The 17,211-nt window shown below is 36.9% G+C and overlaps 1 protein-coding gene across 6 annotated transcripts in view; it reads left to right on the top strand.

The window, feature by feature from the left end:
• Window positions 1-11,862, top strand: part of rubcn (rubicon autophagy regulator) — a 60,936-nt gene extending 49,074 nt beyond the window's left edge. For all 6 annotated transcript variants that reach the window (XM_073041296.1, XM_073041297.1, XM_073041299.1 and 3 more), the window contains 3 exons: window positions 969-1,122; window positions 2,491-2,584; window positions 4,573-11,862. In XM_073041296.1, coding sequence (XP_072897397.1) covers window positions 969-1,122; window positions 2,491-2,584; window positions 4,573-4,739 — 415 coding nt within the window. In that variant the 3' untranslated portion in view covers window positions 4,740-11,862. The remainder of the gene's footprint in view (window positions 1-968; window positions 1,123-2,490; window positions 2,585-4,572) is intronic.
• The last annotated feature ends 5,349 nt before the right edge of the window (window positions 11,863-17,211 follow it).

Genomic DNA, 17,211 nt, shown 5'->3' on the forward strand with positions numbered 1-17,211 from the left:
TGTGCTGACCTTTTGCATCACAACCTGGTACTCCAGCTGCAGTGCTGCCGACAAAAAAGCCTTGCAGAGGGTGGTTAGGGGAGCAGAGAAGGTTATTGGGGTCTCCCTACCTTCTGTCCAAGACCTCTTTCAGAGTCAATGCCTCCAGAAGACACGGTACATCATTAAAGACCCCTCACACCCTCTCCATGAACTGTTTGTTCTTCTGCCATCAGGTAAACGTTACAGGAGCATCAAAACTAAAACCACAAGGCTACTAAACAGCTTCCTCCCACAGGCAGTCAGACTGCTAAACAGCTGCTCTACCTGACTCTGCTTTGGACACTTTTAACCTTCACTGGACACTTACAACTTGTTTTTAACTGACATGTGGCTGTTGTGTTTTACTATTTATTGTTATGTTTATTATTTAGTGCTGCGTTTGTTATGTAATGATTGCACTGCTCCTGGGAAACGTTGTCTCATTCTGCCCTGCAGAGCTGATGTACGGTTAGAATGACAGTAAAGTTTTTGAATCTTGAATCTAACTGGTACTATACTGGGCTGCCCCTGAGATGTTGTTTCTTGACTGCATTACCATATCTCAGAGACACTGGATAGAAGTTTTTGTTTTGTAAATTCTTATGGAATGCATCAATTGGTTCCACTCTCCTTTGCCACTGATTTAATTGCTGCAGTTTCTCTACCATTATACATTTTACTTGACTAAGAATTGTATTTAGTAAACTCACAAATGATATAAAAGAAATTGTAATATCATTCTGAAATTTTCCAACAATGATTGTGTGTACTTTAAACCATGAAGAGTATTAGGATATTTTTAGTCTTGCATAAAGTGGTGGTCATAGATTTTGAGTTCTTTAAGATTTAACTTTCAAATATGCCAAATAGGGGCATACTTTTTGGTAAGACAGTAAAGCTCCAATATTGCTTGCACAATAACAGATTATTATATTCTGCTTTTGTAGTCTTCTGGATAACTTTGACAGAGAACCGGGTCATCTCACTGAAGATCTTCATCTATATTCACTAAATGATCTCACGGCTATAAAGAAAGGGGAACTAGCTGGAAGGCTGAAGGACCTTGTGAAGATAGGCTCAGCCCATGTGGCCCAGTGTGTGGTATGCAGCATTGAGACTCTTAGGAATGAATGCAACGTACTGTAGAAATAAGCATGATGTATCTAAACATTTAATGCAGCATATGCTGACCACTATCCTGTAAGTGCAATGGGTGTAATATGATAATGGCAAATAGAATAGAAACATCCAGTTAGGTAGCTGCTGCCAACCTGATCAGTTTAACTAGCAGTCTGCTTTTTGCTGCAGATTTCAGCATCTGCAGTCTCTTGTCTCCATGGTGGTTGTCTGCCATGGTGAACAACGACAGGAAATCTGTGCAGGGGAGATTTTAAAATAGAAAAGCCGTTGCATTGGACCTCAGAGGTCCCAGTCCAGTGGTGTGAGCAGTCGTCATAACTGGCACCTTTTGTGGTTGCAGTGGATGCCCTTGACTAGTTCTGTGCCTTGTCAAGCCCTTTGCTCTTCATGGAGCTGATTTTGCATGCTAGGAGAGACATGTCCCTACTCGCTGGGGTGTAAGGTCTGCTGACTACCCTCACCTGGTTTACCCCGCCTGTTAAGGCAGTGCACTGTGGTGTGGCCACTGTCGCATGCAAACGGCTACGTGGAACCACAGGTGAGTGCTGAGAATATAGTGGGGACCAGAGGTGCTACCCCTCCCTGGACACCCTATGTTGTCTTCATATTTCAAAGTTAATTTGGTGTGTGACTATTAACCTATTTGGTTTAATAGCTTTATGAGAAAAATGAATAGATGATGTGCTTTTATTGCAGAGTTCTTACAGAGTGAAAGAGGAATTTCTAACCTTTTCATTTTCCTTGTTTGGTTTCCTTCTACATAGATAAATTCTGCTTTTCATCAGTATAGTTCAGTGCTAGCGTATATGTAAGTTCATCGCATATATTGTGGACACCATGTATATTGTAATGTTATGCATTCCATTTAAATTTAGCCTAGTGAAGTTATCTTACTCATTAAGATTGGTAAAGTTTTAATTTGTCTCTGTTTATTTATTGGCATACGGCGTGGAGTGGGCCCTTCTGTCCCATTGAGCCATACCACCCAGCAATCCCCCCGTTTAATCCTAGCCTAACCATAGCAATGATCAATGAACCTACCAGTCAGTATGTCTTTGGAATGCAGGAGGAAACTGGAGTACTTGGAGTAAACCCATGTGGTTACGGGGAGAATGTACGACCTCCTTACAGGCAACGTCGGGCGATGAACCTGGGTCACTGGTACTGTAAAGTGTTGCTGCCCCAACTTAGGAATTTACTTAGGAATGTGACTACTAACTTCCCAACATTATTTTCAGTTCTGCTGATGTATTAACTAGTGTTCTTTAAAGTGAAATCTTGCAATTAAGAAACTACTTAAGAATAACTGGTTTGTTTTGCTTTGCTTAGCTTTGTCAGGCTAAAGGCTTCATCTGTGAATTCTGTGGTAATGATACTGATATCATCTTCCCTTTTGAACTCCACAAATGTAAAAGGTGTGAAGGTTAGTATTTAATGGTTGTACTCTCTGGTAAGAACATCTTGGGAGTCTATTATTAAGCATTTGTTCAAAAGCCTCAAGTCTCAAATAAGCATGTGAATCTTATTTGTGGTCTGACTATGTGAATGTCTTATACATAATCGTAAAAAGAAACACCACAGAAACAGGCTGCACCAACCTTCAGCCACCCTTCTACACTATCAACTCTATCCCGATTCTACCATTCATCCTTACGCTAGCTAAGGGCAACTTACAGTGTTCAATTAATTTATCCACAGATAAAGTTAACTAAGTAAGTAATGTAAGTATTCAATAGAACTTCAATTAATCTTGAAGACAAAAAGCTTATTTACTTTTATTTTGTATAGTTCAGGTCCCCATTATATACTTTGGTTTTTCTCATTCTCGGTGCCTTTCCACTTACACCTGACACCACTGAGTTGATAAAAACGGTTCAGGCAGGCAGATTTTTTTCCTAGATGCAATTAGATGTAATGGCTCACTCAGATGTTTGAATGCTTGCCTCTAATTCCATTCTTTGCTCAGTGGATTCCAGTTAATTGGGACACATACACAGAAATACATTTTTGCCCAATTAAGTGACTGCCCCGATTAACCGAAGTTTCTTGGAAATAGTTAGAAAGGTATTTTTAAAAAAAGGCAAACTGCCGTTTAACTGAGTAACAAATTATGTATTTAAATGAAATGCAGAACAAATTAGAACACTACTGGAGCCACTACAGTACTATAAAACTGTATTGGTTTCTAACAGTTATCGACAGAGGAAATCATCCAGCATACCTGCCGTGTATGGCACTGCATCTAGTCACATTGTTACACACTTAGCTTGTCAGGTTAGCAAGGGTGAGCAATAGTGTAAGAAAATTCACGGCACATTCAGATCCACGATGATGAAATCTGAAGTTTACTGCAAGCACCTGAACCTCTGACTTCCCTTTTCTGTACAAAAGTTGATGACTACATCATTTCCAAATGAATCCTTTTATATTGGAAACAACAGTTAAGATAAATAATGATGTTTTTCCTAAAAAAAAAATAGCCAATGGTGGTACTAATCTCTAGCTATTCAATTGTCGAGGTTAAAATATTCTCCAATTATTTTCTTTTTAATTAGCAGGTCTCAAATTACATTTAAACCTGAAAACAAAAGAGGGCGTAGAATTGAACAAAAATTAATGGGCAGCTAGAGGATTAGAAAGCTTTTAAAAACTAACAGAAGGCAACTAAAGAGCAATGAGAGGAAAGATGATGCTAGTTAGAAGCTGTTTGGCACAAATCTCCTATCCCAACTAAGCAGCAAGGTGTCCCAAAATAATGAAAGGAATCCTGGCTGTTTTCTCAATTAGTTTTTGTTCTTCAAGAGCTGTCCCAAATAAGCAGCTGACCCAATTAACCGATGGAGAATTAACCGGAATCCACTGTATTTAAATCAGTTTTTAATTGTTGGTTTCCTTTCTGACACGGTGACGGTCTCTTTTAAGGTTGCCTGTTTTTTTTCCCTGCACTGTATGAAACTCGCCTGTATCTACGTTGCTTCCATTGCTGCAAATGGCATCCTCCAGCTCTGGCTGTTCACCCCTTCTGTTGCGGTTGTAGTCACCTACACCCTGCAAGTTCCTTCATAATCTGCTTTGGCACACCACTACTCCTTTAAGACTTACTGAATACTTGTCTTCAAGCAAACTTTTGGATGGTTTTCCTAATATCTTCTTTGACTTTACCCATTTTTCCACCAGATGCTAGAGATAAGTTTTAGTTTAAAGCAGACAAATAGAAACTGTTTGATCCATTTTTATTTTGAAGATTTGGTTGGTCTGTGCTTCTTAGATAATGTGAACACCAATGCTAATCAAGTTCATTGTAGCATTTATAATTTGTATTTGTGCTCACACCAAAGCTCACTTTTTATTTTAATGAATTTCTTCCTGAAATGTGTTTTAGTAAAATGAACATTTTTTTTGTTTCTTCAGAATGTAAAGCATGTTATCACAAATCCTGCTTTAAATCAGATCACTGTCCTCGTTGTGACCGACTTCAGGCACGTAAAGAATTGCTTGCTAGAAAAACCATAAAATGTTATTCATCAGAGGTTCAAGGAGGAGAAAATGAGAGCTCACAGTGCACGGATTGTGATTGAGCAAGAAGACATAAGTTAACAAAAGTACTTGAATTTTTTTCAATGAAGCATGCACTTTTTTTAAAATTTGGGACCGGCACTAATGCCCATACCTAATACTGATAATACAACCTATTGCCTTCCATGAACAAAGCTTATTTTGGTGATACTGTCTTTGCTGGTCAGTAAGTTGATAATACCTTATCCATCCTTGTTAATTTGACAATCTATTTATTTAAATGCTTTTAGAAAATGTGTGATTGAATGTCCAAAAACTTTTTGTTTGGTTGGAGCGAAGCGATTGTTCAGTCTGAGCAGTGTGTGTATTGCATATCTGATAGCACTGAAGCTCCATGCTGGGTTCTAGGAAGTAGCCATATTCATGTTGGAGGAATGGTGTTTCAGTCAGTTGAACTAATTGCACTTGTCATTCACATCTTGGACAGTGGAGAAAAATACTTGTGTATCTGGTATTCTATTCTGTGTTTAACAAATAGATATCACTAACATTTTTGTTACTGCTTAATTGAATTATCTGGTGGTATTTTAAGATCAGATGCTGTTGGGACAGATGTGTGTTTTGGATACAACTATGAGGACCTTTATTCAATACCTTAAGACTTCCAAGAATGTATAGAGCTAAAAATTCAGGTTAGCAAACTTAATTGTTCAAATATGAAAGATGTATCATGAATGTAAAAAAAAAACCTAGCTTCTCTCTGTTTGTTATTGAAACACAGCATCTGAAGTATTTGACTGGGTTGTCAGAAAAACATTATGATTGAAAGAGTCTTACTAATATTGTTTTATTTCTGGGCTATTTCATTATACTGGTGACTTGGATTAAATCAATCTTCTACGAATGCAGTATGACTTATAGCAAAAGGTTTTTATTGAGGCACTCCAGTGTACAAATTGTGAAATGTATTGAATATCATCAAAGCTATTTGTTATTTATTGTTATTTGAGTTTGATTATAACTTAACTGTTTATATTTTATGTGCAAAAATAAAAAGTTCATTTTAGCTGTATATGAAATGTATAATGCTATAACCTGCATACTGAATAGTTTGGAGATCAATTTTATTAAAAGTGCTGCATAAAAAATTAGGTTTAGACCGAATTGAAAAGTTGAGGGACATCTTCACACCTCTTGAGAATTTGTACTCTTAGATGAAGCCAATTAAAGCTCATTTACTAATGCAGTATGATCACTCGTTTGCAATGCATATTTGGAAAATTTATTGTTTCATTAGAATGTCTTCAGATAAAACTTGAGCCCATTTCAGGCAGCCACATGGCTGTAAACAAAAAAGTGATAGTTTAACTTGTTCGTCAAATAATAAAATCAAAAGTATTATATTGTTTGCAACAGTCTGAAATCAGCCTTTAGTTTATTTAAATCCTAATGTTTATTTGATTCTAATGATCCAATCTACTTCTTTCAAATGGAACTCAGTTCAATTTATGTTCAAAAGTAACCTTATATAAAAGACATTGCTAGGTTTTTCAAAGCTTGTAGATTTAATTAACCATCTATTTGGGGATTTTTTTCTTTTTTTAAGACTATTCTCTGTCACATACAGCAAGTCCTTAATATCATTTTCTCTCAATTCTTTTTTTCCTGTTTGGGAAAATATGACTAGATTCATTGCAGTTTGATTGTACATTCTTATAATTTCAAAGACAAACTACTGTATGTCTAAAAAGGGAGATTTGTAATAGAGAATCAAATGCTGAGATAGACACATCACCTTTTATTTCATGCTATGTAGGGGACTGATATTTGTGGAAGATTTCCATGCTGTATGATTCTGAAAAGAAGATGAAACTATTTATCTAAATCTGAGATGGACTAAGAACAAGAGGCAGAGGCTCTGTCCTTTTGACCCCTTGAGCTCCTCTACCATTCAACAAGGCCATAATCAATCTCTTGCCTCAATACCCATTTCATGTCGTATCTCTTGATTCCTCTAAAATCCAGATCTGTTTAGAACGCAGGCAATGAATGAACCTCCATAGCCTTCTAGCACTGATGATTCCAAAGTGAAGATTCAATTGAAAATTCCAAGTGAAGAAATTTCTCCTCATTTCAATACTAAAAGGTCTAACCACATTTCAAGACAGTCCCCAAGTCCAAACCATGTCAACCAGGGGTAATATTCTCCAGTATCTAACCTATTGGACAACCTTTAAAGAAAAATGTGTATCTCAGTGAAGTCACATTTCATGGTAATCTATAAAATTGATGCTAAGACTACTCAATTTCTCCCCCAAATGACCTCCATCACAGGAACCAGCATAGTGAGCCTTCCCTGCACTTTATAACTGTTTTTGAAGTAAAGAAAAGAAAGTTATACATGATACTCAACTACAGACTCGGCAAGCCCCTATGTAATTATAGTGAGAAGTACTTTTACTAAAGTTATTTTGCAGCTAGACCCATTGAATCATTTACTTTCCTAAATGCTTGCTGCACCTTTATGTTAGCTTTATGCAAGGACACCCAGCTCCCTTTGAAAATTAATATTTCTTAAATACTCAGCATTTCAATATGTTTTTTTTCCCTACTTAAGTAGATAACTGCTCATTTTATTGCATGGTACTGCATCTAGTGACATTGTTGTGCACTTAGATTGTCTACATCTTGCTTCCTCATCTCTATTCACATTTCCACTTAGTTTCTTGGTCGTCAGCAAACATAAAAATGTTAGATTTGATCACCTGCTGCGATCTTTATGCTATTCTGCTGTTCTGTGCTTATCGTTGTATTTATCTTTTTACTGCTGTATGTACTGTTCACTCTGTGAGCCTCATACAAGCAGGGAATTCCTTTGCACCCTGTGCTATGCGTGGCAATTAATCTAATCACCAGAGGCATTGATAAGGAGTGTGAATACTTGCAGCCCAAACTCAGACACCCACAGTAACACACTAGATACAGTATCATTTTGAGAAGGACTTATTTATTCCTTGTCTTTGTTTTCTATCTATTATTCCAACTCTAAATCCATCCTGGTAAATTCATTCCATGAAGAACAACTTACCAGGCCTTATTGAAAGTCTTATGAATATACATTTACATCGATTTCTTGTCTCCAAATCTACTGTACTAGAAACCTTAAAGAACTCCTTTAGATAAGTTGACCATTATTTCCTGTCCACAAATTCATGTTGACACTGTTCAGTAAAATTTAAAAATGTCTTGATATTCAAAACCTTTACAATGGGTTCCAGCCGTTATCCGCTTGTGATGCCTGGCAAACAGATCAGTGTTTTACCCCTCTTGGTAGTGGTCTCATGTTTGGTATATTCCAAACTGAAGAAACTGTTCTAGGATCTACTGAATTTTAGAAGATAATATCCAGTGAATCCACTATCTCCATTGTGATTTCCTTTTTAATTAGGGATGTAGATACTTCGGATCTGTCAGTTTTCAGGCTTATTAATTTCTCTAGTTTTTTAAATTTTAATTTCATTACTTGACCTTTTGGTTGCATAGCTTTTCTGGGAAGATTTTTTTTGCCACCCATAAAGCAGACTCAAAATTTTAATTACTCTGTTATTTTGTTAGTCCTAATCATAAATCTTTTTATCTGTTTGTTAGCATCCCATACCTTCTCTTGTTAGAGTATAGTTTCATAAATTACCTATAAAGTGTCTTATAAAATATTGGCAAAGTCTTCAGTGTAATCTATAATGCAAAATTTATCTCGAGTTCTTTTGAATGGTGAATTGCAAAGAGTTTCACCATTTTCTAAAGAACATAAATTAAGTTTAATTTTGCTGGCACATCTACTGCCTCTCAGTTGTTTCAATCTTGACCTGAGGAGCTGTATTTGGGGTTTCCATTGCTGTCACAATGACCAAGTAAGTTTTCTCCAGATATTCTAGTTTCCTTCTATATCCCAAAGATAAGTGGGTTGGTGAGTTTATTAGCCACTGTAAATTGCAACCAGTATGTTTTGAGTTGTGGAAGCGGTATTAAAAATTGGATTACGTAGTATGAATGGATGCTTGATGGATCGTAGGGCTTGTTTCAAAGCTATATGACCCTATATTCATTAGTAAATTTACTCCATCACAAATGGAGAACATTTGGCCATCAGTTTGCAAACAGAAGTTACAAACATTTTTGGTGAATAGGGAATCTGTTGGGAATGTTAGCACAAAGTAGTAATCATATTCAATTAAAAGAGCTTTGAAATTGGATTCTTGCTCCTATTAGAAGCAAGACAATATGTGCAGTGCTTAGAGAATTAAGATATTTGTGAAATGATTTGCAAAAGCCTGATTGCACTGTAGATATATGCATCATGTGGGTGTAATAGACCAAGTTCAAGGTATCATCCCAGTCAAGTTTTTTTTTGCTGATTTTGTCCAGGGCAATAGCAAGTACTACAGTGGGTTTTAGTATTCCTCGAATTTTACTGTGCAGGTGAATGTGCATGTGTTTAACTGCATGAATACAAAGTTGTACTTAGTGTGATGGCTCACATGACTAAATAGCCACTATCCACTCAGTTTAAAAATGAATTGTGGAATACTTCGTCATTCTGGGGGCTGCTGCTGTCTGTGTTACTATAACCAGATGAATTGTTACCTAGGAAACAGGAATGATATGATTACGAAGAACATTCATCAAGGATATATTTATTAAGAGTGGTATAATTGTTTTTGTACAGTTTTCTACATAGACAGTTTGCTCTGTGAGCTGCAGTAAATGTTTTATCAAGTTATTTCACAGTAGTGGATATTTTTCACGGAAATAATCTTGCAAAAATTGTAGAGTAATCATATTTTCTTTGGCTCCATCATCATGGAGATAGACTAAAATTTCTCATAATAAAAGTTATTTCTCTGGCCAAGGGATCAAGCTTCCTACCTTTTTAGTTAGGATGAACCGAGTCATTGGGGAAACTGGACAAGTTTTGTCACTGATTTTTCTTTTAATTTGAAACAATTAATAAAGTTAATTTATTTTAATTACAGTTGTGATTTGGAGGTTTTTAAATTTTGCATTGATTAAAAGATACTCCCCTAAAACTCTGCAGCCATTAATTGTAACCTTTGAACATAGATATAAGGAAATAATGTACTTATGGAGCGGCAGGTTCCCACTGTGCTAATATCTAAGCTTGGTAGAATGATGTGTCTTTTTCTGTTTTTGTATGCCACCTGCAATGAACTATCATTTGAAGTTGGAGAAAGGTCACAGTTTGTGTTTCTCCTCATCTGTAATCAGTCTTCTAAATACTACAATTTGAGAACAATTAGTGATGAGCTATCATGATATACAATCTGAATATTTTAAATTACAGCATGTAAAATGTTCTCCTAAGAACGTAGAAAAATTCATTGTTTGTGTTTCATAAATGATACTTTCTTAATTGCTCAATTTCCCTTTTACCTGCCTTGCCACGCACACACACTTCCGAAAAAGTTAATCTCCAGTTGATAATCCCGCATTTTGGATGCAGAAAGGGAAGACATAGTAGTGTATTGAACCTGTGATCAACCAGTTTTCCTCTTGTGGCATCAGATTGTCTATTACGTAAAGGAAACATAACCTACTTTGTTTTTATTAATTATTTTTCCAGTTTATCTTTAACTGTGTATTTAAAAATGAATATATTATAATTGTTTTGAACAGTTTTGTGTAGATTCCTCTTTGAATCTGGTCTCTGAATGTTCTCCTTACCCCTTTTTTAAAACAATTGGTACTCCTTTATTATTTCATGAGGAAATTATGAAGAAGGAAAATGACTTCAAAGTGTTTGTTAAATGGAAACTGCTGGTAGTTTTGGGCAAATCATGTGAATGCGTACACTATAACATTTAGTTTGCTCTTCTTTATATAGTGTAAACTCCAGTAAGAGCATATCTGGATAACATGACAATAGTTGTGAAAGTTTCTCATTATATCTTGTACTTTTGTATCATATATTGTAAATAAAGCATACAAATGTCACATGTTTTTATTTCATTCTGTGTAAGGGAGTGAGTGGTTTTCATGTTTTAGCTTTTTTAAGGTTGCAAGAATAAACCACTAAAAAGTTTTGTGTAATAACTACAGTTCTTAAAGACAGTTCATCTTCTAAATAATTTTGTATGTTCATGTACATATGAAATATGTGCTAGAAAGGAAGTTTTATTCTTTCAAGCTTATCAAAGCCACCAAGTGGATCAGCCATCTTGACAAGTTATCCTCATTTCTTAGTCAGTACCTCTTGTACAGATCTGCTGTACTATGACTTAGAAATACTGATATTGGAAAATTAAAAGTGTTAAGTTACTTCGATTGCACTTGTTGCTAGTTATTATTTATACACTGAATATGGGCCAGGGTGATTGAATATTGGTTGTATTTACTTAAGCCATGTATTGGGATTATTCCAGGGGGAATATTGAGGATAATACACATGTAAATAGAATAGAAAAATATAGAAATATTATCTGTAATTTCAATAAATAGAGCAGAATTGAAATTTTAAACAAGTTGTGAAATACTCTGACTAGCTAGCACTATGAAGTGGGGTGGGGAGAACTGGGTGGTCTATATTTCAGATAACAGATTCACTATTGCAGTGTACAGTCCTTTCAAACTTAAATTTTAACACCTTTTTTAAAGAATAAGCTGAATAAGATGCAGTAAAACATACTTCCATCAATCAGATAAATGCATGGACATGTAATAAAATTCCTATTGGATGACAGATACAGCAGAGTTATATAACTGATATAATATTAATAGCCATGCTTATCCAGTTTCTCTGACTACATCAATTAAAATGATTTGTATCAAGTGCAATCTGATGAAAATTTGTCATGTAGTGAAGTACTCCAGTACAGAAACCTAATGTATTATTCTCAGTTAATTTCATAAAATAAACATTAATGAGTGTAATATTTGCTGATTTATAAAACCCTTGCATTTGTATGGTTTTCTAATTTTAGTGTTAATTCTCAATATCCTGTATATGAATTGCTATTGAAGCATTGGCATATGTAAAACTCTAATGTCAAAATCTCTATTTTAATCCAGACAGGGATTGTTTGATTCTTGTATATGGTTTGAACTGAAGGCAAACAAATTTGTATTGTAATCCCATTCTGTAACCCACAATAAAAACATTCCAAAACATGTTCTGATTTTTAATAAATCTTTAAGTACCGTTCAAAGATTTCTTAAGCTACTAAGATTTCAAAGTCCTTCAGCTTCTTGCATTGGATAAATCAAAAATTCTTCAGCATATTTCTATTAAATTAGAAACAATTAAGTTACTATTTAATTTGTATTCGGCACTGCATCAAGGGCATATAGAAAGTGTAGACAATTTCCAAAGTGGAAAACAGCAGCCTGTGTACAGCAGTCAATCTGCTTCATAAAGAATTAATCATTTGCAGAAGACAAGATCCCAATTTGGATTCCAAGGGGATCCTTTTGGAATATTTGACATTAACTAATAGATATTATAAAAATATTTAAATATATAAATTCCTACTTAATATAACCATATAACCATATAACAATCACAGCACGGAAACAGGCCATTCCGGCCCTCCTAGTCCGTGCCGAACTCTTAATCTCACCTAGTCCCACCTACCCGCACTCAGCCCATAACCCTCCACTCCTTTCCTGTCCATATACCTATCCAATTTTACCTTAAATGATACAACTGAACTGGCCTCTACTACTTCTACAGGAAGCTCATTCCACACAGCTATCACTCTCTGAGTAAAGAAATACCCCCTCGTGTTTCCCTTAAACTTTTGCCCCCTAACTCTCAAATCATGTCCTCTCGTTTGAATCTCCCCTACTCTCAATGGAAACAGCCTATTCACGTCAACTCTGTCTATCCCTCTCAACATTTTAAATACCTCGATCAAATCCCCCCTCAACCTTCTACGCTCCAATGAATAGAGACCTAACTTGTTCAACCTTTCTCTGTAACTTAAGTGCTGAAACCCAGGTAACATCCTAGTAAATCGTCTCTGCACTCTCTCTAATTTATTGATATCTTTCCTATAATTCGGTGACCAGAACTGTACACAATATTCCAAATTTGGCCTTACCAATGCCTTGTACAATTTTAACATTACATCCCAACTTCTGTACTCAATGCTCTGATTTATAAAGGCCAACGTTCCAAAAGCCTTCTTCACCACCCTATCTACATGAGACTCCACCTTCAGGGAACTATGCACTGTTATTCCTAGATCTCTCTGTTCCACTGCATTCCTCAATGCCCTACCATTTACCCTGTATGTTCTATTTGGATTATTCCTGCCAAAATGTAGAACCTCACACTTCTCAGCATTAAACTCCATCTGCCAACGTTCAGCCCATTCTTCTAACCGGCATAAATCTCCCTGCAAGCTTTGAAAACCCACCTCATTATCCACAACACCTCCTACCTTAGTATCATCAGCATACTTACTAATCCAATTTACCACCCCATTATCCAGATCATTTATGTATATTACAAACAACATTGGGCCCAAAACAGATCCCTGAGGCACCCCGCTAGTCACCGGCCTCCATCCCGATAAACAATTATCCACCACTACTCTCTGGCATCTCCCATCTAGCCACTATTGAATCCATTTTATTACTCCAGCATTAATACCTAACGACTGAACCTTCTTAACTAACCTTCCATGTGGAACTTTGTCAAAGGCCTTGCTGAAGTCCATATAGACTACATCCACTGCCTTACCCTCGTCAACATTCCTCGTAACTACTTCAAAAAATTCAATAAGGTTTGTCAAACATGACCTTCCACGCACAAATCCATGCTGGCTACTCCTAATCAGATCCTGTCTATCCAGATAATTATAAATACTATCTCTAAGAATACTTTCCATTAATTTACCCACCACTGATGTCAAACTGACAGGTCTATAATTGCCAGGCTTACTTCTAGAACCCTTTTTAAACAATGGAACCACATGAGCAATACGCCAATCCTCCGGCACAATCCCCGTTTCTAATGACATCTGAAAGATCTCCGTCAGAGCTCCTGCTATCTCTACACAAACTTCCCTCAAGGTCCTGGGGAAAATCCGGTCAGGACCCGGAGATTTATCCACTTTTAAATTTCTTAAAAGCGCCAGTACTTCCACCTCTTTAATTGTCATAGGTTCCATAACTTCCTTACTTGTTTCCCACACCTTACACCATTCAATATCCTTCTCCTTAGTGAATACCGAAGAGAAGAAATATGTGAAGCAATCTTGAATTCGCACAATGTGTTTTAGGGCATACCAGAAATATTGAATGGGTATTGAAGTACTTCTGAATTATATATTAGAACATTATAATTTAAAAAAACTTATTTAAACAAAAAGCAAAATATTTAAACAACTTAGGAGCTTGATCTCAAAACTACAATTACCATGTTATGAAAATCTACACGTTATTGGTACAGCAAATGAATGGGAACAAAGTGCAGTCCAGCTTGCAGGATGCCACTTGGGTCCAGAGTTAGATGGGTCAGCTCCCTGTGTCCAGAACAGGTCAGTAAGGGTGAGCAATAGTGGAAGAAATGATCAAATCTGCAGTTTCCTGCAAGCACCTGAACCTCTGATTTTGCTTTTTTGTGCAAAAATTGATGACTTCTTTGTTCCCAGATAAATCCTTTTATATTGGAAACTACAGTTAAGATAAATAATGATGTTTTCCCTAAAATAATTGCCAATACTGTAGTGGTGCTCATCTCTAGCTCTTAAACTGTTTGAGGTTAAAAGATTATCTCATTATTTTATTTTAAATATATATCTCAAATTACATTTAAACCTGAAAAGAAAAGAGGGCATAGAATAGAACAAAAATTAGTGGGTAGCTAGAGGAATAGAAAACTTTTAAAAACTAACAGCAACTGAAAAGCAATGAGAGAAAAGATGAAATATGAAGGTAACCTAGCCAATATATAAAACAGGACATGAAAAGTTTTTTGTCACATATTTAAAGAGGCAAGAGTGGGCATCAGGCAGCTGGAAAATAACAATGGAGAGTATTAACAGGATAGCAAAGAACCATAGAACACTACGGCACAGTACAGGCCCTTCAGCCCTCCATGTTGTGCCAACCCATATAATCCTTTAAAAAAAAGTACTAGACCCACACTACCCCATAACTCTTCATTTTCTTTCATCCATGTGCCTGTCCAAGAGGCTCTTAAATACCCCTAATGTTTTGGCCTCCACCACCATCCCTGGCAAGTCATTCCAGGCACTCACAACCCTCTGTGTAAAAAAAAAACTTACCCCTGATGTCTCCCCTAAACTTCCCTCCCTCAATTTTGTACCTATGCCCTCTGGTGTTTGCTATTGGTGCCCTGGGAAACAGGTACTGACTATCCACCCTATCTATGCCTCTCATAATCTTGTAGACCTCTATCAAGTCCCCTCTCATTCTTCTACGCTCCAAAGAGAAAAGTCCCAGCTCTGCTAACCTTGCTTCATATGACTTGTTCTCCAATCCAGGCAACATCCTGGTAAATCTCCTCTGCACCATCTCCATAGCTTCCACATCCTTCCTATAATGAGGTGACCAGAATTGGACACAATACTCTAAGTGCGGTCTTACCAGAGATTTGTAGAGTTGCAACATGACCTCGCCACTCTTGAACTCAATCCCTCTGTTAATGAAGCCTAGCAAACCATGGGCCTTCTTAACTACCCTAATCATCTGTGCAGCGACCTTGAGGGACGTATGGATTTGAACCCCAAGGTCCCTTTGTTCATCCATAAGAAATGACTAAATATTTTTGCATCATTCTTCACCAATGATTGCTCCAGAAGTCAACCCTTTATTCAATAACATACAATTAAACATTACTGAGTGTTATCTCAGCAGTCATCAACAGATACAGCTGGTCCCAATGGCCAAACTACCACGAAATAAGCAAGAATACGTAACTTCTTCCTTCACTTTTATCGTGCCCCCACTCAACTAATTACCATAATAAACGTGCAACCCAGAATACAAAGAGAACATATACATGAATCCTACATTCCAACCCCCTAATTACTATAATAATTACAACTACATGCTACCAGTACACAGGAGACATGAAATCTCAACATTTACACAAATGTCCTCTTCTGAGCAGCAGTCTATCCTGGATTTTGATCTTCTCATGACAAATCTGTCATGAATTGCTGCTGCCAAAGTTCATTCAAGTGCAAAACTGAAGTTCCATTAACTGTCTGGTTTGCCCAAGCGTGATCTCTTCCACCACCACTGTCTCCTTTCAATTAACAGTCCAAGCCAGCATTATTCTGTTGCATAAGGTCCATCATTAACACTGTGAATCATCTGTAATGGCTCCAATACCTCAAACACATTCACTTCTATAAGCAAACACAAGGAAATCTGTAGATGCTGGAAATTCAAACAACACACACAAAATGCTGGTGGAATACAGCAGGCCAGGCAGCATCTATAGGAAGAAGCACTGTTGACGTTTCGGGCCGAGACCCTTCGTCCTATATAAGCGTTTCAATTTCTGGCAAATAAACATGCTTCAGGTGAGACCATTCCTGAAGATCTCTCTGACAAGGGATGTTCCTTTTGTGGATAGGCATACATTTCTGTGTATAAGTGTTAGGCAGTTAACAATAGTTTTCACTATCCACAATAGCCATTTCCAATTCTGAAGCAACTAGCTAAGCGCAATCTTCTCTTGATCCATGGCAAAAGAAAATGTGTGTTCCTTTTCCCATCATGTTGAGCTTGTTCACAAGGCTCACTGTGCAGAACACTGCTGTATTTCCTTGAACCAGGAAAGCATAATTTAACTTTCTGAGACTTCTCCTGAACTGGAATTATAGGAAGTTTACTATCGTGATCACCAGCCCCTGTAAGCCCTTTAGATACCAAGGTGGTACTCACTGCGGGGTTTGTTTCATTCCAGCTGCTACCATCATTCTGAATCTTTGCAGATGTGGAGGTAAGTCAACCAAGTGTTTCAAGCTGGCTGACAAGTGGTTTGTGGTCTATTTCAAATCTGAATTTAATGTCTATCAAATAGCAGCTGAAATGTTCACAAGCCCACATGAGAGTCAGCCTCTCCTTTTCAATTTGGGTGTAATGCTGTTCTGCAGGAGTCAGTACTATTGATGCATATCCATTCACCACTGCAGTTTTGCATGAGCACTCCCTACTTGGCCAAAGGAAGAGGCATCTGCTCAGACCTTGATTGCTTTGTTCAGATCAAAGAATGAAAATGTTGGTGGAGAGATGAGCTTTGCTTTAACTGTTGAGAATGACTTCTCCTGTTCTGCGTCACAGGTCCAAATGTTTCTCTGAGAGAGGTGATCATGTAGTGGCTTTGTTTTCTCTGCCAAATCTGGAATGAACTTTCCCAGTTGGTTTACAACTCCCAGTTGGCTGTAAACTTTCCTAGTTGGTTTACAAAACTGCAGATCTCTGCCACATTCGTAGGTTGTTCTATGTTCCAAACTCCTGCTGGTTTGTCTGAATCTG

Source organism: Hemitrygon akajei, chromosome 3, assembly GCF_048418815.1.
Source record: "Hemitrygon akajei chromosome 3, sHemAka1.3, whole genome shotgun sequence".
Classification (NCBI taxonomy): Eukaryota; Metazoa; Chordata; class Chondrichthyes; order Myliobatiformes; family Dasyatidae; genus Hemitrygon; species Hemitrygon akajei.